Here is a 24,824-nt window from a genome sequence, read left to right as displayed (position 1 = left end):
AGGGGTATGAACCCGCGCTACTACTAACTTGATAGTAGTAGCACGGGTTTATACCCCTCGCTACTACTAAGTAAAAGGTAGATGAAGTCCTCATATCCTCGACCGAATCCCTCCTCTCTCCCACACTCTCCCATTCCCCTTCTCCTCCCACCCGTGATTCGCGTCCACACCCACCGCCGCCGCCGATCTCACACCTCGGCGCCTTCCCCAAATTTGGTGACCTCCTCTCCCATCGCAGCCCCCTCCCCGGCCCCTCCTTCCTCCTTCTCCTCTGCTGGAAGGAGAGGGAAACCAACAAAGCATAGTCCATGGCGGCGGCTAGATCCACCATGGATGCAGCCACTTGCACCTCCTCACCGGGACAAGGCCTCCTGAGGACATGCGAGCCCCATGGTCAAGGGTCCTACGACAAGCAGTAGCAGGTCACCGGGCTTCATCTAGGCTTCGAGCGTCGGCTCCAACTTTGGCGGCCACCAGTGAGTTCCTCCTCCTACTCCTCTCTATCTCTCTCTTCCTCATTCAAATAATGTTCTCTTCTTTTGTAGCAGCAATAGAGATGAGAGGTGCGGGAACGAGTTGGGTGGGGAGCCACCATCACCATGGACAACTCCATCCCCTCCAGGACCAGCAACAACCATGGTTGGAGAGGACGATGACGCCCAGCAGCAGCAACCATGGATGGAATTTATTTTTTTAATTCCCAATTAGTTAACAGTAGCGCGGGGCCCTGACCCGCGCTACAGCTAAGTAGTAGTAGCGCGGGCGTCAACCACGCTACTACTATTAGAAGTAGTAGTAGCGAGGGTTATACACGCGCTACTGCTACAAGTTAGCTATGGCGCCATATCAGTAGCGCGGGCACCCGCGCTACTGATACACCCAAAACCCGCGCTACTGCTAGGCTTTTCTCTAGTAGTGGCAACTACCCCTGCCACCTAGCCGACACACTCCTGCGCGGATGCACACTTGAAGAGCATTAAGAAATCGTCCATCCATCGTCGACCATGGGAGACCGGACCATATGCCCATGCCACGCTAGACACCGTCGACTATTCCCGCCACCTCTCGCGCCCCATCGCCACGCAGCAAGTGTCGCTGCTAGATCCTCACCACCATGCGTCGTGCCACCATGGCAACAAAGGTGAGTGCACGAGCCCGCCGCCACCTTCTCATGTGTCACCAGGGCTTTGGCGGCGACCCCTCTGATGATGGCAGAATGCGAGAGAGAGGAGGAGAAGGAAGAGTGTGGCGGCGGTTAGCGTTCGCATGATTTTTCATCGGAACTCATGTAACTTAATCAATACAACTAATATAGGCGATGAAGGAGAAGAACTTGGTTCTGTCGTGAGTTTCTTATGGTTCCCACTGTTTCCGGCGCACCATGAGGCGAGGGGAACCACACATTTATGTTATAGAGAAGTTATAGTCGATTCTTCTTATTTATGTGAAAAGGGCCCAAATCTATTAAAAAGGTTCATAAGAAGTACAAAGCACCCTAAACATAATAAAAATTATATTAGGGACCATGCACCGCGGAACGACCACTACTGTCGCTAGAACGAGTCGTCAACACATCAATGTTTGCTGCTCCCGTACTGGAGACGGTTTGACCTTGTCGATGATAGACATGAAGTCTTTATGCACGCGCCCCTAAGTGCCAGCGCCCCATAGCCGTAGGCATTGCCATTGAACCCTTGAATTGATATAAAAAGAGTGGCACCAAAATCTCGCTGGTGTGCACACAGTAAGAAACCCTAACCTCGCCTTCCGAAGGAGACATCGGGAATCAATGACAGAGCTCCGTCGACTCCATTGCAATGGACAAACTCAAGGAAGATGAAGCGCTGCCACTGGCTGGAACGCCCCCGCGAGAAAAAAAATTCCTAATCTAAACTACTAGCCGAAGCTGAGGCACCTAGACGCCCTCCTCGACACTGGCCGTATGAGCAGTAGGCAGTGGCGAAGTGGATCTACAGTCTTCCTAATGAAGCTTGGACGGGATTGGTGCCTGGCTGCCACAAACTGGAGAGGGAAAGAGAAGCCTAATGGAGATCTAGTACTTTATAATATGCTATGTTCATGTGTTCTCGGCGTCGCCAATGCGCCCGACACCAAAGAGTGTGTGATATTGGAGCCCCGCAGATCGGCAAGCCCCGATCTTGAAGTTCGGTGTCTCATTTTTTTTCTTTTTTTGAAAAGGGGGTCTCCCCGTCCTCCGCATCAGAATGATGCATATGGCCAACTTAATAAAATAGCAAATAGGTTCAACCAAGGTCTTAAAGTCTGAACAAAAGTAAAGAAAAACTCACATCGAGCCAATAAAAAGTAGCCATAATGCCACAACCGGCTGGCATAAGAAAGATAGAGAAACTAATTGCCTATCCTATTACATGACCGCCATCCAAACCGGTTGAAAATATCCCGTGCTACCATCTCCCACCGGGTAGATCCAGTAACCAAACGCTCCCTGGCCTCCGTCGGAGTGAGTAGCGACCACATACGAATCTTCCTATCCTATTACATGAACGAAAGTTCGGTGTCTCATGCTTTGACCTGCCTTGGGGGTTGGTGGGCAGCGAAGAAGTGTCAAGTGGGCTTTGATTAGATTCCCGCTTCGATCTTATGTATTACCGATCTTCTTGACTGACAGTTCGGCGATAAATCAAGGGTTTGACAACTTGCCTTGTGAGGGGTGTATCCCCAACCACAACATGTTCAATGATGATAGATTCTGGCATGGACTTATGCGGCTCTTCAGAACCTTCGATATTATTTCAGTCTGTGGCTCAATGTAATTTCCGTCTTCTTTGGATTCATAACCCAAGTTATGGTGGAAAGTTGAGATGCAAAAGGTGAAGCTAGAGATGACAACTTCGAAGAATCCGAGTGTAACTTTCAGTTTTATCATGGATCTTTGTCATTCATTTGTATTCCAATTTGTTGGATTTGAGGTACTTTACATAATGAATCGGTAAATTTGGATCATTTGCTAAAAGAACAGTTCACAATTTACCAAAAAAATTAACAGCTCACGACTGCTCAAAGGGATATATATTAAATAGATATACAAACTTGTGAAATTAATATCTCTTTGAGTATTAGCAGGTCATCAGCAGTTCTACATGACATAAGAACATTTGACCGACTGATCAGCAGTTCAGTTCAGCCAACGTAACAGCATGCCTACCTACCAGGTTCGTCATGGAGTTCAATCTCAGCCTCACTCACTCACTCGTGCTATCTTAATAAATCAAAATCCCCTTATTTTCCTGATTTATCTGTCTTGGTTGTCGAGCGTTTCATATGTATCCAGCCGGGCACCCTCGATCAGAGGCAGCACGATGATTCTCTTGGCATGCCCATCTCTTCCACCGGAGGCGCGTCGACGATGGTCATCTGCACTCCATCCTCCCGCTCCGCTAGGCGGCCCCTCCTCTCCCGATGCTCCTGGCAGTTTGCGCACCAGTGCAGGCAGCAATGGACCATACAAGGGTCGCATGGCGAGTTCTAGTGGAAACAAGTAGGAGGTAAAATCACTAGAATCAAAGTAGCAAATTTTGACCCAACAACTGGGGACGAGACATAACCACAGAATGTAGTGAAGGGTTTCATATTTCCACCTTGAGATGGTACTTTTTCTGGAGCTCCTGACGGAAAATGCCGGTATAGGTACCACACAGCCACCAGCTGAACAGTAGACCTTCTCCAATAAGAAACGACGATCTTGGATCAACCCCATGGAATATTGCTGTCAGGATCGCAAGGGCGATGCCTCCTTCCACAAAGACGGCATGACAAACACACGGTGCTGTCCATGGGGTATCCTCTTTAAGAGCCGCAACATTGCACCCGAACAACACGCATGGACAGAAGCATCCAGTTCGGCCTAACACATGAATAAATGCAGAGTTTTACAATCAGCTAGCATTCTGTGGAAACAACATGCTAGACATAGCTTCATCAAGAAGGATACATTAGTTTAAGAATGGAAGACAAAAAATAGTAGTCGAATGTTTATGTTCGACGCCTCGATGAGCCAGCTTTCGACGATTCCTTAAGCAGGATCACCATGAGACCAATATATATGAACTAACAATGTATACAGACACAGCACATGCTTACCTAATAATAGAGTATAGTCAAGTCAAAGACACTACAGCTATGGCAAATGTTAGCAGAAATAAATAGGTTTAAAGCAAGAGAGGCAACTTGACAGTGCACACCTTGTTTTCTCGATAAAGGGAACCTTTATTAACTCATAGTAGTATCAAGCGGGTACAAAGCATATTGAGTAGCCATCCGGCCTCGGCATGACTAGGATGCAACTAGTCAAAACGAACAGTCTCATAGTGTAAAGAAGACATTAAGGCAAAAGTAAAGTCATATAAGACTGAAACTTTGACTAGCTATGTAGGAGAGGGTGGAGGTTCTCTCCGACGACTATGCCACCACACATGTTGGCTAAAAAGATATATTCTATTATGCGATCCACTTATGTTCAAGATATGCATAACTGCTTACAATAGCAACAATTTGCGGGTGACACGCAAGAGGCAAAAGAAAACATAAATAAACATTTAATAAGTCAAGCAAGGAATAAATATACAATCAACCAACATAAATTTATCCTGATCTGCATTGCAATACAAAATTCAAGAAACAATATATACTAATATATGGGCGAATGGTGAAGACATAGGTGAGGTGCTTAATATAACATAAGTCAGAACAATTTACTACTCAAGGTTGCTTAGGAACAATTTCAGACATTGTAAGTATAACATTTATTCCATGATTTATGAAAAATAAGCACTGTTCTTATTCCTATTATCTGCACAGATGAGAAGTTAGTGTTTCCTCACTCTCTGAGCATACAAAATTAAATGTAGTGTTAAACATATTTAGTTCTACTCTAAACTTGTACTCCCTCCGTCCCAAAATAAGTGTCTTAACCTTAGTATAATTTTGTACTAAAGTTAGTACAAAGTTGAGACACTTATTTTGGGACGGAGTGAGTATATATATATGCTCTTAGTGGGGAATTGGGGATTCAGGACCTTGATCCAACAACATAAGTGCCGTCTTATGAAATGTTGCTCAAGCTAATTGCGGAGGAAGTTTTTAGTACCTACAGAATAGATATGCCACTATCGCCTCTGTTTTTTTTAGAACACCCTGAGAGGGACAGAGAATTCCTTCATTACATTATAGAAGAAGAGAATTGCCTGGTTAATCAGGGATAACCGGGCGAAAACCCGATACAAAGGCACGGTTAACTGAGAAAAAACGGCAAAAACCACACACACACCATATGACTGATAAAGGGACAACCATGGAAAAAAAGCGCCCCCACGATTTATTAAGGTACAACATGCAAAAAAAACGACCACATGATTGATTAAGGCACAACGTGCAAAACCCCCCACAACCATGAACAGATCCCACCGCCCATGAAACGCCGGAATGCCACCAACGCAGAGCGAAGGCGCGGTCCCACCTCATAAGGCCACCACCGCACTGCCGCCCGAGGTCGCCACCCGGGCATCCAACCAGCAAACTCGAGACCACCATCTCGACTTCCACGACCTCCGCCAACGAGACCAATCAACACGGCAATAGCACAACCAACAGATGCAGGATGGGCCTCCAAAAGCAACGGCCCCAAGGGGGGAAACGAAAAACACTCCACCATCATCCATGTTTTAGAGCATTTCCAGCCGTTCGGCCCCCCAGGGCGCCGAAAAAGAGCGGCCTGGGGGCGAGCCGGCGCTAGTTCGGCCCCTGGGGTTCGTTTCTCTCCAGCCACGTGTCCAAGTACCTCCCCCGAAGGCGCTCCATATTCAAAATTCATCATTCCCGCTCAAAGAAACAACAAACCGGCGATCATCGCAATAGTTCGGCGATTCATAGTGCCACAGTTCGGCGATCAAATGTAGTTCGGCGTACAAAAAAGGAAGGATGCTGTTGGTGTCAAAACCGGCGGATCTCGGGTAGGGCGTCCCGATCTGTGCGTCTAGGCGGATGGTAACAGGAGACGACGGACACGATGTTTTTACCCAGGTTCAGGCCCTCTTGATGGAGGTAAAACCCTACGTCCTACTTGCTTAATATTGATGATGTGGGTTACAAAAGTAGATCTACCACGAGATCAAGGAGGCTAAACCCTAGAAGCTAGCCTATGGTATGATTGTTGTTCGTCCTATGGACTACAGCCATCCGGTTTATATAGACACTGGAGAGGGCTAGGGTTACACAGAGTTGGTTAGAAAGGTAGGAGATCTACATATCCGTATCGCCAAGCTTGCCTTCCACGCCAAGGAAAGTCCCATCCGGACACGGGACGAAGTCTTCAATCTTGTATCTTCATAGTCTTGGAGTCCGGCCGATGATGATAGTTCGGCTATCCGGACACCCCCTAGTCCGGAACTCCCTCAGTAGCCCCTGAACCAGGCTTCAATGACGACGAGTCCGGCGCGCATGTTGTCTTCGGCATTGCAAGGCGGGTTCTTCCTCCGAATAATTCATAGAAGATTGTGAACACCAGGATAGTGTCCGGCTCTGCAAAATAATTTCCACATACCACCGTAGAAAGAATAATATTTACACAAGTTCAATCTGCTGACGTATTTGATGGCGTGACGTCACACCACTACCAAGCCTTTACTTAAATTGTCTTTATTGCAAGGCGGGTTTCCTTGGCACGTCTTGTCGAAGCAGAGATCGTGTTCCCCTTATTCCGGGATTCCCATCAATACGGACGTGGGTAACCCAACCGCGCCATTGATTGCGGCGCTTGGGGGATAAGCGAGTTTTATCAGGCCGGTGGGGACGCATGTTTGCGTCCACCTATATAAGGGGATAAAGATCTAACCCTTTTACCTGCGCCTTCTTCCTCCTTGGCTTATCCATCTCTGCGAACTCGAGCTCCAGCGCCCAAGTCCGCACTTCTCACCTCAACCTTCTCCAACTATGTACGGAGCGGGAGGCAAGTGGATGGCCTCCTCCGTCACGGAGGGGCAGATCCAGAAGCTGCGCGACGCTGGATACTTGTCCAGCGACATCGCGCATCAGCTCCCCGACGAGGGAGAGCTCATCCCCACCCCCATGCCCCATGAGAGGGTAGTGTTTCTTCCCCATTTCCTCCGCGGACTGGGCTTCCCACTTCATCCCTTCGTCCGGGGGCTCATGTTCTACTACGGCCTGGATTTCCATGATCTGGCCCCGAATTTCATCCTCAACATCTTGGCGTTTATCGTCGTGTGCGAGGCCTTCCTCTGCATCTAGCCCCACTTCGGCTTGTGGCTCAAGACCTTCAGTGTCAAGCCGAAGGTTGTGAAGGGCAGCCAAGCGGAGTGCGGAGGCGCCATGGCGGGCAGGATGTCCCACATTACGTGGCTGGAAGGCACTTTCATGGAAACCATCAAGGGGTGGCAATCGGGATGGTTCTACATCACTGAGCCGCGTGACGCCGATTGGGCGGCGGCCCCCGAATTCAGATCCGGCATCCCTACATGGCTTACCTCCTGGAAAGAGAGTGGCCTGATCTGGGGGAATTCGGAGGAGCTGACCGGACTCCAAGCCTGCATCCAGAAGCTGGTGGACAAGAAGCTCAAACTTGTCAACGTAGTCCAGGTCATGCTCATTCGCCGGATTCTCCCGTGCCAACGACGGGGTTTCAACATGTGGGAGTTCGATCCGGCGCAGCACCAGACCCTGAGCGGGCTCTTCGACACTACGTACGAAGATGTCTGGAAGGTGCTGTTCAAGGGCGCCGAAGCCCGGCTGACGAGGTAAATGATTTTGTCCTTTAAGGGACGCGTGTTTTCCATAGTTTGACTCTATGCGGGATCTAAACTCCCTTTCCTTTGATAGGACTGGCTGAAGAAGGCCGCACAGGCTATCTGTCCGGCCCCATTGCCAGAGGACCCAGCGGACGCCCGTTTGACGGGGTTGCTGGCTCTGGCACCCCATGTGGTGCCGGAGAAGAAGGCCAAGAAGAAGTCCACGGGGACTTGGAAGAGTTCCCGTTTTCAGGTGCTATCGGATGATGAATCCGAGGCCGACTCCTCCCACCAAGGCGAGGAGGAGAAGAAAGCCTCTCCCCCAGCAGGGGGAGGGAAGAAAAGGAAGGCCTCCCCAACAAGGGAGGCCGAAGGGTCCAAGAAGGGAAAAACTCTTCCCCCGGACCGCTCCGCCAACGCCAGTGACGACGACGAGGACTGGCCTCCAAGGGCCAAGCCCCTGGCGAGATCGTAAGTATCCGGACTCCCGAATAACTTCAAGGTTTTTTCTTTTCGCCACATAATGTCTTTCTAATGCCGCATACAACCCTGCAGTCCGCCCAAGGATGATCTTCCTGTTTCGTCGAGCGGGTCCTTGGGTGCGTCGGATATGGATTCCCTTCCGACTGCCTCCACCCCCCGTGCCGCGGACGACGCCGAGGTGGGGTCCCAGGAAGAGACCTACCAGGAGGAGGAGGCCCCGGAGGTGTCACAGGACAACCTCCCGGACTTTGCACCGGACTCGGCCCCGGAGGCCATAGTGGCTCCGGAGTCCGGCGGGCGACCCCTTCGTAAGAAGGGCAAGACCGCGACGCCGGTTGCCTCCGTCCAACCGGAGGTGCCGGATAATTTGCTGGAGGCGCTCAACGGTGCCTCCATCGAAGAGGAACACCGCACTGTTATGAGTGCGGTGATTCAGAAGGTTCAGCTCGCCAAGAGCGGGCTGACCGAAGCCTGCAGCAGCCTTCTAACAGGCTTTGAGGTAAGAATTTCAATATATGTAAAATGGTACCGCATAGACAGTAGCCCCTGATGCTCGATTCGGTGTTCGGAAAGAAAAGCCGGACTGAGGATCTTTAGAAAGATAAACGCAGGAGTCATGAAAATATGTCAATATGGGATTGCAGGCTGTGCTGCTGACCTCCGCCGCACTGACTGCGGAGGTCAATACTTTGAAGGAAAACCTCGAGCGGTCCGAGAACAAGCTCGGCCGTGCCGAGAAGCAGCTCGAGGAAAAAGAAAGTGAGAATACCTTATGAAAAATTGTACCTTACAGAAAAGGATTTGGTTGCAAGAAAAATGACAAGGATAACTTGGGTATTGCAGGGGCCACTAACGAGGTGGCGACCCTGAAGGAGGCGGTGGCCGCGGCCGAATGCAATGTGGCCGCAGAGCGCACCGAGCGAGAGAAACAGGAGGCGCGGGTGGCGGAGGTACAGCAAGAGCTCCAGGATCTCGTGAAAAAACAGGAGAGCTTGGAGCGTGACTCGAAGACTCGAGAGTATGAGCTTCCAACTGCTCTTGAGAATGCCAAAACCGCTAAGGCCCTCCAGGAGATTGAGGCGGTGAAGAAAATAGCAGCGGGTAAGGCATTTTTCATGCAAAGTAAGCATGTGAGTGTTAATTACCTGTTGCTTACCCGAATTCGGAGCTCTCCAGAAGCGTTCGCAGATCATCCTCGCAGCGTGGCCGATGCTGCCGCATTTTAACGGGCCGAGGAGGGGATCTTGACGGAGAAGGTCTTCTGGTCTCAGTATGTTGAGGCCGGACATCTGGTGCCCCTTAGCGACCAGCTGAAGCAGCTGGTCGAGCTCCACAAGGCGGCCGAATAGGCCATGAAGGGCCTCATAGTTTGGCTGTGGCCGAAGGAGGCCATGCCGGGGAGCTACTTCGGCCTAGTGCGGCGGCTGGTGGACGCGTGCCCGTGGGTTGAAGTCATCAAGCATTCTGCTTGTATTGAAGGTGCCCGCCGGGCCCTTGCCCGCGCAAAGGTGCACTGGGGCAAGATGGATGCCCAGAAGCTCGTGACGGACCCGCCACCAGAGGGCAAGGAGCATCGCACGCCCGAGATGTATTATAAGAGTGTGCTGAAGGGCGCCCGCACTATTGCAGGTGAGTGCTCCAAAGATATAATATTTGAGTAGACTCGCATTTTATTATCCTGTGCGCTGAAAACTTGGTTCATATGCGCTAAGCAACGCTTGTTAATTTAAAATATTACCTTTTGTGCGGCTGTTTATCAAATCTGAGAGATGGCAAGTCGTCGGCTTCAGCCCCCATGCCACGAGTGTTGGGGTGTTCGGGATAAACTCGAGCGCTCTTGTTCCCATTTTTGGGTCCATCTAGGGAGGTGCTCGACACAGCGAACAAGGCAACCGGACATATAATGCTTGAACACTCTCACTTAGCCATAGAATTCTATAATTTTAAATTTTGGCGAAGCCCCTAATCTTCGGAAGGCCGAATCTGGGGCGCTATCCACGCCTTGGCCGGACAGTATCCGGCTCCTCGCTCTAAGCGGCATAAGTCTTTAAGGACTCGCAAAAAACCTCTCGAACAGCGATCGGCTCTCGCCTCATCATGACGGTCAGTTTTAGCTTTCTCCACTGAGGCGTTAACCCAGCTCAACTGGGGCGCAATCGCAGTGGTTCTCCCAGTGCTACCTTAGCCGATATAATGGAACGTAAGGTACCAAAACATGGGAGCCGGACAAACCCAACTATTGACCCAAGACATGATTCGGAGCCGATGCATATAGTGCTATAAGTTCGGGGTGCCGCACTTGTGAAAGTGTTCGGACTCATCACACCATGATTCGGGGAACATAAGCCCCTGAACTGTATTAGTCGTACCAAAGTGTACGAATGCAATATGCCGTGAATGAACATATGTATGAAAAGGAAATGCAATTATAAGCAAAAAGGTGCTGCATTTTTTTATTCAATAAGTGCTGCTACGGATGCAGCATGATACAAATAGTGCGATAAGCAAGGTATGGGACTGTTAAACATGTCCCCCTCCAGGGGTAGGCTACAGATTGGTGTATAAAAATGCTCGTAACGGAGACCACCTGTATATTCGTTGTAGCCTTTATCCTTCCCTGGCTGTTGCATCGTGAGTTCGGCAGATCTGCTGCCGGACAGGGCCTCTGACAAACGGAGTCCTGTGTGTAGAAAATAAAAGGTAAAAATAAAAGAAAAAAGAACGACACACTTGAGAGCCCCTGGTGTGGTTTAGCCGCAGTCTGGGTTTATCGTGGTCGTGCCCCTCTCCCCATGCCCATGGTATCTTCAGAGCGTAATAGTGTATGCGAAGGACCTGCTTTAACGTTTCGCAGGAGCTGGGGTTGGGGCCGCACTGCTACGCGTGCTCGGAACGTGCCAGGTGGTCTTGTTGTAAGTTACTCCGGGCGCGCTTAGCTGTGTCCGGCCGCTTAAAGGCCGGACTAGAGAATTTCCTTAAGAGGCTGCATTGCACTTCTGCCGCGAGAGCCGCTGTATGTTCCTCCGTGCGGAGAGAACATTCAGTGTTTCCGTTGACCGTGATGACTCCTCGAGGGCCTGCCATCTTGAGCTTGAGGTATGCGTAGTGCGGCACCGCGTTGAACTTTGCAAATGCAGTACGTCCGAGCAAGGCATGATAGCCGCTGCGGAACGGGACTATGTCGAAGATTAACTCCTCGCTTCGGAAGTTATCCGGGGATCCGAAGACCACTTCCAGTGTAATTGAGCCTGTACAATTGGCTTCTACACCTGGTATGACGCCTTTAAAGGTCGTTTTGCTAGGTTTAATCCTTGAGGGGTCTATGCCCATTTTGCACACTGTATCCTGGTAAAGCAGGTTCAGGCTGCTGCCGCCGTCCATCAGGACTCTGGTTAGGTGAAATCCATCAACGATTGGGTCTAAGACCAGTGTGGCGAATCCCCCGTGATGGATGCTGGTGGGGTGGTCCCTTCGGTCAAAAGTGATCGGGCAGGAGGACCATGGATTAAACTTCGGGGCAACTGGCTCCATCGCGTAGACATCCCTGAGTGCACGCTTCCGCTCCCTTTTGGGTATGTGCGTTGCGTATATCATGTTCACCGTCCACACCTGTGGGGGGAAACCCTTCTGTCCTCTATTGTTCGGCGGTTGGGTCTCGTCCTCGTCATCGCTATGTAGCCCCTTGTCATTGTTTTCGGCAATTAACTTGCCTGCCTGCTTGAATACCCAACAGTCCCTGTTGGTGTGGTTAGCTGGCTTTTCGGGGATGCCGTGTATCTGGCACAAGCGGTCGAGTATTCGGTCCAAATTGGACGGACCCGGAGTAGTTCTTTTGAATGGCTTTTTTCGCTAACCGGGTTTAGAGCCTCTGAATCCGGCATTGACTGTCGTATCCTCAATATGATCGCCGTTAATGCGGCGTTTGTTTTTGTTGCGACGCGGCCTGTCATTTCGGTCCTTGAAGTCCGGACTGCCAGAATTTTTGCTGAGGTTGTTGCTACGTGCTAGCCAGCTGTCCTCACCCACGCAGAAGCGGGTCATGAGTGATGTGAGGGCTGCCATGGATTTCGGCTTTTCCTGTCCCAGGTGCCGGGCAAGCCACTCATCGCGGATGTTATGCTTGAAGGCCGCGAGGGCCTCCGCATGCGGACAGCCGACGATTTGGTTTTTCTTGGTTAAGAACCGTGTCCAGAATTGCCTGGCCGATTCGTCTGGCTGCTGAATTATGTGGCTTAGGTCATCAGCGTCTGGTGGTCGCACATAAGTGCCCTGGAAGTTATCGAGGAATGCGGCTTCCAGGTCCTCCCAACTCCCAATTGACTCTGCTGGCAAGATGTTGAGCCAATGCCGGGCTGGTCCTTTAAGCTTGAGGGGGAGGTATTTGATGGCGTGAAGATCGTCACCACGGGCCATGTGGATGTGAAGGAGATAGTCTTCAATCCAAACCGCGGGGTCTGTTGTGCCATCGTAGGATTCAATATTGACGGGTTTAAACCCTTCGGGGATTTGATGATCCATTACTTCATCTATGAAGCATAGTGGGTGTGCGGCGTCTCTGTACTGGGCGATATCACGACGGAGCTCAAGGGAGCTTGGTCTATTTTGTTCGGCCCGTCCAGTCTTACTGTGTCCGGCGCGACGATTGTCGTCACTTATCGTGGGACGCCCACGCGATCCATAGATCGATCTTGATTGTCTTGCCTTATCCTCCAATATATCTCGCAAGTCCGGAGTGTTCCCCTGTGGCCGTGTGCTTTTCGAGCGATGCCGGGGTACGGGTCTGGTGAAGGGCCTAGAGGCCACTCTGTCGCGACCACGGGGTGGTCGGTCAGCCGTATTGTCTCCTGGTGATGCGGGTTCGTAAGCCTCCTCCTCTAATCGGGGGAGCAGCTTGCGTTTAGGGTAGCTTTTGGAGGGGCGTTTGAGCTCATGCTCTTCGGCCGCGAGGACTTCAGTCCATCTGTCGGCTAGCAGATCCTGATCAGCTCTAAGCTGTTGCTTCTTTTTCTTGAGGCTGTTCGCCGTGGCCATAAGCCTGCGTTTAAAACGCTCTTGTTCAACGGGATCCTCAGGCACGACGGATTCGTCATCGTCGAGGCTCGCTTCGTCTCCGGAGGGAGGCGTATAATCCTCTGCCTCTTCTCCTGCCGCTCCTTCATAAGGGCTGGCGTCTCCGTCCTCCTGCGCTGCATCTTGCTGGAGCGGGTTGTCTTCGGCACTGTCCGGTGTATTATTGTCTCCGGTGCCGGAGTCTTCATTCTTGCTGTGGCAGGATTTAGAGCGGCGCCGCTGACGCCGGCGCTTGGGCTGCTTTTTGGAGGGGTCATCCTCCTCTGTTCCTTCGCCATTCCCATCTTTTGGGATATCCATCATGTATATATCATACGATGAGGTGGCTGTCCAATGCCCAGTGGGCGCTGGTTCTTGGTCGTCTCCGGCGTCATCGTCCATACCGTCGATGTCCTCAGAGTCGTAGTCTAGCATGTCGGTTAAATCATCAACAGCGGCTATCAAGTGGGTGGTGGGTGGGCTTTGAATTTCTTCGTCATCCGCATCCCAACCGTCCTGACCGCAGTCCCACCAGGGCTCTCCTGATAACGAGAGATATTTTAGCGAACTCAAGACGCCGCCGAAAGGTGAGTGTTGAAATACGTCCGCTGTGGTGAACTCCATGATCGCCGCCCAATCGGATTCAATCAGGGCGGGCGCGGGAGGTTCGGAGTCCGGCGAGGAGTCCGGCACCTTGGAGTCACGAGCTTTATGAGGGACAAAGTCAGTGTTCGGCTCTATCGCCGTAGAGGTTGCAGCCCCCGAGGCGGTGTCTAGGCATCCGTCCTCGATCTGCGGAGTTGGCTCTGAATTGAAGATCGGAGCGGTTTCGAGTACGGCCTCGAAGATACTGTCCGGCTGCAGAGCTAAATCATGCTCGCCGCGACAGTGCGGCACGCTCGGCTGTGGCTCGAACCTATCGAGGATCAAGTCCCCGCGGATGTCAGCCGTGAAGTTTAAACTTCCAAACCTGACCTGACGGCCAGGGGCATAGCTTTCGATCTGCTCCAGCTGACCAAGCGAATTGGCCCGCAGTGCAAAGCCGCCGAATACGAAGATTTGTCCGGGGAGGAAGGTCTCTCCCTGGACTGCGTCGTTGATGATGATTGAAGAAGCCATCGAGCCTATCGATGACGACACAGAGGAACTCTCAATGAAAGCACCAATGTCGGTGTCAAAACCGGCGGATCTCGGGTAGGGGGTCTCGATCTGTGCGTCTAGGCGGATGGTAACAGGAGACGAGGGACATGATGTTTTTACCCAGGTTCGGGCCCTCTTGATGGAGGTAAAACCCTACGTCCTGTTTGATTAATATTAATGATGTGGGTTACAAGAGTAGATCTACCACGAGATCAAGGAGGCTAAACCCTAGAAGCTAGCCTATGGTATGATTGTTGTTCGTCCTATGGACTACAACCATCCGGTTTATATAGACACCGTAGAGGGCTAGGGTTACACAGAGTCGGTTACAAAGGTAGGAGATCTACATATCCGTATCGCCAAGCTTGCCTTCCACGCCAAGGAAAGTCCCATCCGGACACGCGACGAAGTCTTCAATCTTGTATCTTCATAGTCTTGGAGTCCGGCCGATGATGATAGTTCGGCTATCAGGACACCCCCTAGTCCGGGACTCCCTCAGACACGGAAGGCATCAGGCGCCGAGCTCAACCTCCGGCGGCGGCGGCGGCGGCGTACGCGGGCTGGGAGGAGTCGGCGCGGCGGAGGCATCATCGTCGGTGGGGCTGGGCGTTGCGGAGGCATCGTCATCAGCCGCCGGGCTGGGCGGCGGCGTCGGCGTCGCCGGTATCTGGTCCAGGATGAGGCCGCGATTGGCCAAGAACCACGCCTTGAGCTTCTCGTCGCTGCTCTGGAGCATGTCAGCGCCGCCCATCAAAAATACGAGGTCGTTGTTCCTCTTCTTGGCGTCTTGAGCTTTGAGCTTCGCGGCGGCGCTGGTTCGGAGCAAGTCGAGTTTGACGGCGTTGTTCGTCATCAAAACAGCCCACCTCGCCTCGGTTTTCTCTTCTCGCTCGGCGGCCCTGGTCTTGGCGTCGGCGAGGCAATGTTCGATGGACTCTTGCACGCGCGCGGCAGCCGACTCGGCATATTTCGCCTTCTTGGCACCTTTGTTGCCGTCCGGGCGCCCTCGGCTTCCTTTGCTTCGGCTGGGCGGCGGCGGCTGTGGGATCCGTGGCGGCGCGCGGCATCACGTACTTCTTCGGTGGCATGGCCAGCGGAAGGACAGGGAGGAGGCGGGGGTTTGGCGGGAGGAATGAAGAAGAGAGCGGTGAACGCGGGAGGAAACGACGGGAAAAGGGCTTCCAGTCGCCGACAGAGCGACCCACGCCGATTTTCGCTTGTGCCGGCGCGCCCAGGCAACACCCGGTCGTTTGGGTTCGGGGCGGGATCGCCGGCTCTGGATTTTGCTCAACCCGGCGCTAAACGAGATCCTCGGGGCGCGACTGGGCCGATTTTTGGCCACCAACAATAAAAAATTGCCTTGAGACCTGTTGGGGGCGCGGCTGGAGATGCTCTTAGATTGAGCATCATACACAATTGATTTTGGACAAACACTTATTGGTCAACATTTGACCTATTGGCATAGGATAGATAGTTCTCAAGGTAGCGGGCATCGTACTCTTGGTAAACCAGGATCTATTTAAATGGGGTTCACATGCTACAGGGACTTTTTCTGCACATAGTATGTAAGTACGGCAATTTTATTTTGGTCTATCTTGTTTTGCCGGAGTGACCTCATCTTTCCAAAGAATGAAACTACACCTTCTATGTGATTCTTTCTCTTATGTACCAATTCGGTGTGGTCGTGGGCTGTCGTACAACATCCGCGACACCAAGATCAAATGGAGCTTCGCGCCAAGAGTATGTAATGACCTAGTGGAGAATTTATGTCCTGGCTTGGATCATGTGCTTCTCACAGTATTCTTTGTGGGATCATGTCCTGGTCTTGGGGTCTTCTTGGCTTCTTTACAATCTGTTGACAAGTCTCTACACTCTCAATTTTTGTGGGAACGGCGATGGTATTTTGGACTATCTTGTTTTTTATCTGAGTGACCTCATCTTTTCAAAGTATGAAACTATATCTTTTATGTGATTGTTATGTACCAATTCGTTGTGGCCGTGGACTGCCGTACAACATTCGCGACACCAAGATCAAATGGAGCTTCGCGCCAAGGTTATGTAATGACCTAGTATTCTTAAGCTTGCTTTAGCTTTGTGGCATGTCTCTCACCTTTTTGTCTAGGCTGTGTTTTACTTGATTGAAATAAAGGCAGTAATAAGATTAAGGCGGCATACATCAACGATGCAGAGGGCGGGGCAAGAAAAGCTTCCATTTTACAAGAAAAAAAATGCAAACCAGTGCATTGGTTTTACTACAATCATTAAGCTTTGATAATAGAAAGTCAAGTATTTGCACAACAATTAAGGAGTTACACAACTTAAAAATGAGCGTTCCTCCTGTTCAAATTCCTTGAAATCGCGTTACACGGTCAAAATTTAGATGGTTATAAACTCAAATGTAGGAATTTTACTAGTCGATCTACTGAGAATCTCCATGCCTGTGACAGTATGTTGATTCAACATGAACGGAGAGAATTATTCTGAAAAACAGCATGTAGGAAAAATGCTGAAAATGAAGGAAACGGACAATGCAGCGTCCCATCAGATCGATGGGCACATGCATGACCACATAGTTTTTGTTTTCTCCGATCAATCGAGTAGCCGAGACAACGGATCAGAGAATCGAAATGGGAAGGCAGGTTTAATTACGTACAGCTCGCGGGGTCGGCGGTGCATCCGAAGATTCCGGTGCTCCAGGGCTCGTCGGCCGGCAGCTGGTAGGATTCCGGTAGGACCTGGCCGCACTCGGCGCACCTCCTGCACCCGGGCTGTGCATCGACCAGATCAAATTATAGGCAAGAGATCAGTGGATTGAGAATCAATGAGGATGAGACGAGATGGATCGCGGAAGGAGAACGTACCCGTGGGACGTTGATGGGCTGGTTGAGCTCGCCGGGGCAGATGTCCTCGGCGGGCGCCTCCTGGTCCCGGGTGAGCTTCACGTAGCGCGGCGCCTGGCTCTCCTCCGCCATTGGTCGCTTTCCTCGCCGGCTAGGCACGATGGGCCCGAGTCCAAGGGAAGGATTGGACGATCAGATTCATGCAAAGTAGTTTTGGGCGAGACAATCCGGACCGTTCGCGTCGCACGGCTCCATCCCAGTGCGCCATTGGGCTCCGTTCGCGTCGCACGGCTCCGTCCCGATCACACGGCCAGCGGGGAGTTCATTCTGCCGTTTAAAGCGACTATCAAACCATCGGCATCCCTTCGGGCCGAGCTGTCTGGTGTTTTGTCATCCAACGCGATACTTCATCCGTCTGCTGACCGGTCTAAACGTTTGTTTTTTTCTCAAATTTGAGGCAAGTTTGGGGAGGCTGTGCGGGATTTCGGACATTAGCCACGTAAAACTCTGATACCTTCATCTCACTAAAATCCCCTCCTGATCCTTTTTTCTTCCACTCCACCCTGCTCCTATTCCTTCCATCCGCACCCTCGTCGTCTAACGCCGTACCTGTACCTCCCCGGCCGTCGTTAGGCATCCTACGACATCTGCAGACCCCACCCACGCGACTGCCCGCCTTGAACTATGCAGATGTCTGCCCAAGAATCCCTCCGCAGTCAGGTACCCTTCTCACCCCTGTCGACGCCGTCCCCGCACCTAGCAAGTGCTTAGTCAAATTTCATTGAGTTTTTTTAGTTGTTTTACAGAGAAGCACCATGGCGGGGCACTCGGTGTTTGTTGTGCAATGTGTGGTTGGCCGCTTATGAGACAAGGGCATGTCCTTTTGGCAAAGCTTGCATGCTTCGTTTCATGAGCGAAAGAACTTCGCATCTTACGACATGCACGCCATCCATGCACGCATTGTGAAGTCACTAACGCATCGGCAGTACACCATCTGCAACTTCATCATGAACTTTTGCCGTGCGCCATTGGGCTCGTAGACCATGCAGATCATAAGTGTTGCTTCCTGTTACTCTACATGTTGATTAATTCGTTCATTCACTCAATGTTGCTACACACGCTGTATAGCCTACACGCGATGCCATGATGTACTAGAGGACCGAGGGCAGTCCATTCGCGCACATACATTGTTGGATGAAATTCAAGGAGCAATTTGCGTCGGACGGCATGTGTCGGTTCTGGCTCTAGTATCGTTGAATTTGGAATAGATGACTTCAAAAACTTGTTATCTTGTTGAATTTGAACTATTATTTATTCAAGATATTTTCATGGATGAATTGTGCTATTTTCTATAGTTACTTTGAGTGTTGTGGACTTGGTTTAGTTAAATGGACGAAATATTGTCCTTTTATGTAAATTATGTCCAAACTTTGCTGAATTCCGTCATGTTTGATGAAATTTGTCTGGTTGGTTGAAATTTCACTTGGAATGTGTGCATCAATGGTTGGATGGCCAGCTCCTGCATCAACGTCCGCAAACTGGTCCACACCGGTCCACGGATTGATACAGTGTCTCACTTGAGGTCAGCATTGGAGATGCCTTTAGCCCCCCAGAATTTTGCGGGTTTTTTTTTTGCCGTAGAGGCAAGGTTTTGTTTCAACTTTTTTTTGAATGGGGCTAAGATCATATAAAGTATTATAGGTTCTTATTGTAAATACACATTTATAGAAAAATAAATTACATTATAATCTTCGGGTGTTGAAGTCGTCTTTCTCCTGTATCCTTGGGTGACGCGTTCTGAGCGTAGCTTGGTGCTGCCTCTGGGCCTCCGCATCCGCGGAGCAAACTTGTTAATCCAAGAAGCTTGTAGAAGCAGCAGCCGGAAACACTACAAAAAAATACACTTCCGTGATGATACATGTTTGTTATAGTAGGTCACGTTTTCTGTCATGCATGTACATCCATGACAATTTTATGACAGAATCAAGATAGTCATACCTGTGTTGCCGTAGAAGTGTTCCATGACATTACCAAAATTATCATCACGAAAGTGTCCACTTTCTTGACGATAAATCGCGCGTCATGGAAGTGTTTTCGTCAAGGGTGACCGACACGTGGCATCCATCGTAACAGGTCGCCGTTAAGCTCTCGGGTCCGGTTTTTGAATCTGATAACCCGCTAACAGCCACGACCAATGGGGATTTTCCACGTGTAAATTTCTCATTGGCCAGAGGAACCACGTGTCGGCTCACCGTTGGGACAGATGTCATCCACTCATTGGACCGAAGGCGCCTATGATACATCGACATGTGGCATGGACCAACTGAGGCCCATTTCGGTGAAAAGGCCGGCCCGTTTGACTTGGTCAAAAGGTAGCTGGTCGGCCCATGGAAAGCCTGTTAACGGTCTGTTCGCATATAGCCCATTTACAGCCGGCGAAGTCACGGCACGTTACTGTTGGAAATATGCCCTAGAGGCAATAAGAAAAGGATTATTATTATATTTCCTTGTTGTTCATGATAATTGTCTTTATTCATGCTATAATTGTATTATCCGGAAATCGTAATACATGTGTGAATACATAGACCATAATATGTCCCTAGTAAGCCTCTAGTTGACTAGCTCGTTGATCAATAGATAGTCATGGTTTCCTGACTATGGACATTAGATGTCGTTGATAACGGGATCACATCATTAGGAGAATGATGTGATGGACAAGACCCAATCCTAAGCATAGCACAAGATCGTGTAGTTCGTTTTGCTAGAGCTTTTCCAATGTCAAGTATCTTTTCCTTAGACCATGAGATCGTGTAACTCCCGGATACCGTAGGAGTGCTTTGGGTGTATCAAACGTCGCAACGTAACTGGGTGACTATAAAGATACACTACAGGTATCTCTGAAAGTGTCTGTTGGGTTGACACGGATCGAGACTGGGATTTGACACTCGGTATGACGGAGAGGTATCGCTGGGCCCACTCGGTAATGCATCATCATAATGAGCTCAAAGTGACCAAGTGTTTGTTCACGGGATCATGCATTACGGTACGAGTAAAGTGACTTGCCGGTAACGAGACTGAACGAGGTATTGGGATACCGACGATCGAGTCTCGGGCAAGTAACATACCGTTTGACAAAGGGAATTGTATACGGGGTTGATTGAATCCTCGACATCGTGGTTCATCCGATGAGATCATCGAGGAGCATGTGGGAGCCAACATGGTTATCCAGATCCCGCTGTTGGTTATTGACCGGAGAGCCGTCTTGATCATGTCTGCGTGTCTCCCGAACCCGTAGGGTCTACACACTTAAGGTTCAGTGACGCTAGGGTTGTATGAATATAAGTATGCAGCAAACCGAAAGTTGTTCGGAGTCCCGGATGAGATCCCAGACGTCACGAGGAGTTCCGGAATTGTCCGGAGGTAAAGAATTATATATAGGAAGTGTTGTTTCGGCCATCGGGAAAGTTTAGGGGTCACCCGGTATTGTACCGGGACCACCAGAAGGGTCCCGGGGGTCCACCGGGTGGGGCCACCTATCCCGGAGGGCCCCGTGGGCTGAAGTGGGAGGGGAACCAGCCCCTAGTGGGCTGGTGCGCCCCCCTTGGCCCCCCCTGCGCCTAGGGTTGGAAACCCTAGGGTGGGGGTGCACCACTTGCCTTGGGGGGCACTCCACTCTCCTGGACGCCGCCCCCTTGGGAGATTCCCATCTCCAGGGCCAGCGCCCCCCTGGGGGCCTATATCAAGGAGGGGAGAGGGAGGGCAGCTGCACCCTGAGTCTTGGCGCCTCCTTCCCCCTGCTACACCTCTTCCTCCTCCCGCAGTTGCTTGGCGAAGCCCTGCCGGAGTCCTGCTGCACCCACCACCACGCCGTCGTGCTGCTGGATCTTCATCAACCTCGCCTTCCCCCTTGCTGGATCAAGAAGGAGGAGACGTCATCCGCTCCGTACGTGTGTTGAACGCGGAGGTGCTGTCCATTCGGCACTTGGTCATCGGTGATTTGGATCACGGCGAGTACGACTCCATCATCCCCGTTCTCTTGAACGCTTCCGCTCGCGATCTACAAAGGTATGTAGATGCACTCCTATCACTCGTTGCTTAGATGAACTCATAGATGGATCTTGGTGAAACCGTAGGATATTTTTTATTTTCTGCAACGTTCCCCAACAGTGGTATCAGAGCCAGGTTTATGCGTAGTTCTCTATTGCACGAATAGAACACAAATCTGTTATGGGCGTAGATCTTGTCAACTTGCTTGCCTCTACTAGTCTTATTTTGCTTCAGCGATATTGTGGGATGAAGCAGCCCGGACCGACCTTACACGTACGCTTACGTGAGACAGGTTCCACCGACTGACATGCACTAGTTGCATAAGGTGGCTAGCGTGTGTCTGTCTCTCCCACTTTAGTTGGAGCGGATTCGATGAAAAGGGTCCTTATAAAGGATAAATAGAAGTTGACAAAATCACGTTGTGGTTATTCGTAGGTAAGAAAACGTTCTTGCTAGAACCCAATTGCAGCCACGTAAAAGATGCAACAACAATTAGAGGACGTCTAACTTGTTTTTGCAGCAATTGTCTTGTGATATGATATGGCCAAAAGTTGTGATGAATGATGAATGATATATTGTGATGTATGAGATCATGTTCTTGTAATAGGATTCACGACTTGCATGTCGATGAGTATGACAACCGGCAGGAGCCATAGGAGTTGTCTTTATTTTTTGTATGACCTGCGTGTCATTGAAGAATGTCATGTAAATTACTTTACTTTATTGCTAAACGTTAGCCATAGAAGTAGAAGTAGTCGTTGGCGTGACAACTTCATGAAGACACGATGATGGAGATCATGATGATGGAGATCATGGTGTCATGCCGGTGACGAAGATGATCATGGAGCCCCGAAGATGGAGATCAAAGGAGCTATATGATATTGGCCATATCATGTCACTATTATATAATTGCATGTGATGTTTATTATGTTTATGCATCTTGTTTACTTAGAACGATGGTAGTAAATAAGATGATCCCTTATAATAATTTCAAGAAAGTGTTCCCCCTAACTATGCACCGTTGCTAAAGTTCGTCGTTTCGAAGCACCACGTGATGATCGGGTGTGATAGATTCTTACGTTCACATACAACGGGTGTAAGACAGTTTTACACATGCAAAAAAACACTTAGGGTTAACTTGACGAGCCTAGCATGTACAGACATGGCCTCGGAACACAGAGATCGAAAGGTCGAACATGAGTCGTATGGAAGATACGATCAACATGGAGATGTTCATCGATGATGACTAGTCTGTCTCACGTGATGATCGGACACGGCCTAGTCGACTCGGATCGTGTAACACTTAGATGACTAAGAGGGATGTCTAATCTGAGTGGGAGTTCATTAAATAATTTGATTAGATGAACTTAATTATCATGAACTTAGTCTAAAACCTTTGCAAATATGTCTTGTAGATCAAATGGCCAACGCTCATGTCAACATGAACTTCAACGCGTTCCTAGAGAAAACCAAGCTGAAAGATGATGGCAGCAACTATACGGACTGGGTCCGGAACCTGAGGATCATCCTCATAGCTGCCAAGAAAGCATATGTCCTAGAAGGACCGCTAGGTGAAGCACCCATCCCAGATAACCAAGACGTTATGAACGCCTGGCAGTCACGTGCTGATGATTACTCCCTCGTTTAGTGCGGCATGCTTTACAGCTTAGAACCGGGGCTCCAAAAGCATTTTGATCAACATGGAGCATATGAGATGTTCGAGGAGCTGAAAATGGTTTTTCAAGCTCATGCCCGGGTCGAGAGATATGAAGTCTCCGACAAGTTCTATAGTTGTAAGATGGAGAAAAATAGTTCTGTCAGTGAGCACATACTCAAAATGTCTGGGTTGCACAACCGCCTGTCCCAGCTGGACATTAACCTCCCGGACGAGGCGGTCATTGACAGAATCCTTCAGTCGCTCCCACCGAGCTACAAGAGCTTTGTGGTGAACTATAATATGCAGGGGATGGTGAAAACTATTCCTGAAGTATTTTCAATGCTGAAGTCGGCAGAGGTAGAAATCAAGAAAGAACATCAAGTGTTGATGGTCAATAAAACCACCAAGTTCAAGAAGGGCAAGGGTAAGAAGAACTTCAAGAAGGACGGCAAGGGTGTTGCCGCGCCCGGTAAGCCAGTTGCCGGGAAGAAGTCAAAGAATGGACCCAAGCCTGAGACTGAGTGCTTTTATTGCAAAGGGAAGGGTCACTGGAAGCGGAACTGCCCCAAATACTTAGCGGACAAGAAGGCCGGCAACACTAAAGGTATATTTGATATACATGTAATTGATGTGTACCGTACCAGTACTCGTAGTAACTCCTGGGTATTTGATACCGGTGCCGTTGCTCATATTTGTAACTCACAGCAGGAGCTGCGGAATAAGCGGAGACTGGCGAAGGACGAGGTGACGATGCGCATCGGGAATGGTTCCAAGGTCGACGTGATCGCCGTCGGCACGCTACCTCTACATTTACCTACGGGATTAGTTTTAAACCTCAATAATTGTTATTTAGTGCCAAGTTTGAGCATGAACATTGTATCTGGATCTTGTTTGATATGAGATGGCTACTCATTTAAATCCGAGAATAATGGTTGTTCTATTTATATGAGAGATAGTTTTTATGGTCATGCCCCGATGGTCAATGGTTTATTCTTAATGAATCTCGAACGTAATGTTACACATATTCATAGTGTGAATACCAAAAGATGTAAAGATGACAACGATAGTCCCACATACTTGTGGCACTGCCGCCTTGGTCACATTGGTGTCAAGCGCATGAAGAAGCTCCATGCTGATGGACTTTTAGAGTCTCTCGATTATGAATCATTTGACACGTGCGAACCATGCCTCATGGGCAAAATGACCAAGACTCCGTTCTCCGGAACAATGGAGCGAGCAACCAACTTATTGGAAATCATACATATCGATGTGTGCGGTCCAATGAGCGTTGAGGCTCGCGGAGGATATCGTTATGTTCTCACTCTCACTGATGACTTGAGTAGATATGGGTATGTCTACTTGATGAAACACAAGTCTGAGACCTTTGAAAAGTTCAAGGAATTTCAGAATGAGGTAGAGAATCAACGTGACCGAAAGATAAAGTTCCTACGATCAGATCGTGAAGGAGAATATTTAAGTCATGAATTTGGTACACACTTAAGGAAATGTGGAATCGTTTCACAACTCACGCCGCCTGGAACACCTCAGCGTAATGATGTGTCCGAACGTCGTAATCACACTCTATTGGATATGGTGCGATCTATGATGTATCTTACCGATTTACCGCTATCATTTTGGGGATACGCTCTAGAGATAGCTACGTTCACTTTAAATAGGGCTCCATCTAAATCCGTTGAGACGACACCGTATGAATTATGGTTTGGGAAGAAACCTAAGCTGTCATTTCTAAAAGTTTGGGGATGCGATGCTTATGTCAAGAAACTTCAACCTGAAAAGCTGAAACCCAAGTCGGAAAAATGCGTCTTC

The 24,824-nt window shown here is 49.8% G+C and overlaps 1 protein-coding gene across 1 annotated transcript; it reads right to left on the bottom strand.

Moving 5' to 3' along the window:
* Positions 1-3,203: 3,203 nt before the first annotated feature.
* On the bottom strand, positions 3,204-17,425 carry LOC119294215 (cell number regulator 6-like). Its single transcript, XM_037572449.1, has 4 exons — positions 17,315-17,425; positions 17,107-17,221; positions 3,621-3,886; positions 3,204-3,507 (listed from the first exon to the last, which is right to left on the bottom strand). Exons 1-4 carry the CDS (start codon positions 17,423-17,425, stop codon positions 3,328-3,330), a joined length of 672 nt encoding a protein of 223 aa, XP_037428346.1. The 3' UTR covers positions 3,204-3,327.
* Between the last annotated feature and the right edge of the window lie 7,399 nt (positions 17,426-24,824).

Source organism: Triticum dicoccoides, chromosome 4B (genome assembly GCF_002162155.2).
Source record: "Triticum dicoccoides isolate Atlit2015 ecotype Zavitan chromosome 4B, WEW_v2.0, whole genome shotgun sequence".
Classification (NCBI taxonomy): Eukaryota; Viridiplantae; Streptophyta; class Magnoliopsida; order Poales; family Poaceae; genus Triticum; species Triticum dicoccoides.
Note: the sequence above shows the minus strand (reverse complement) of the source record. Positions and strands in the feature narration are given on the sequence as shown.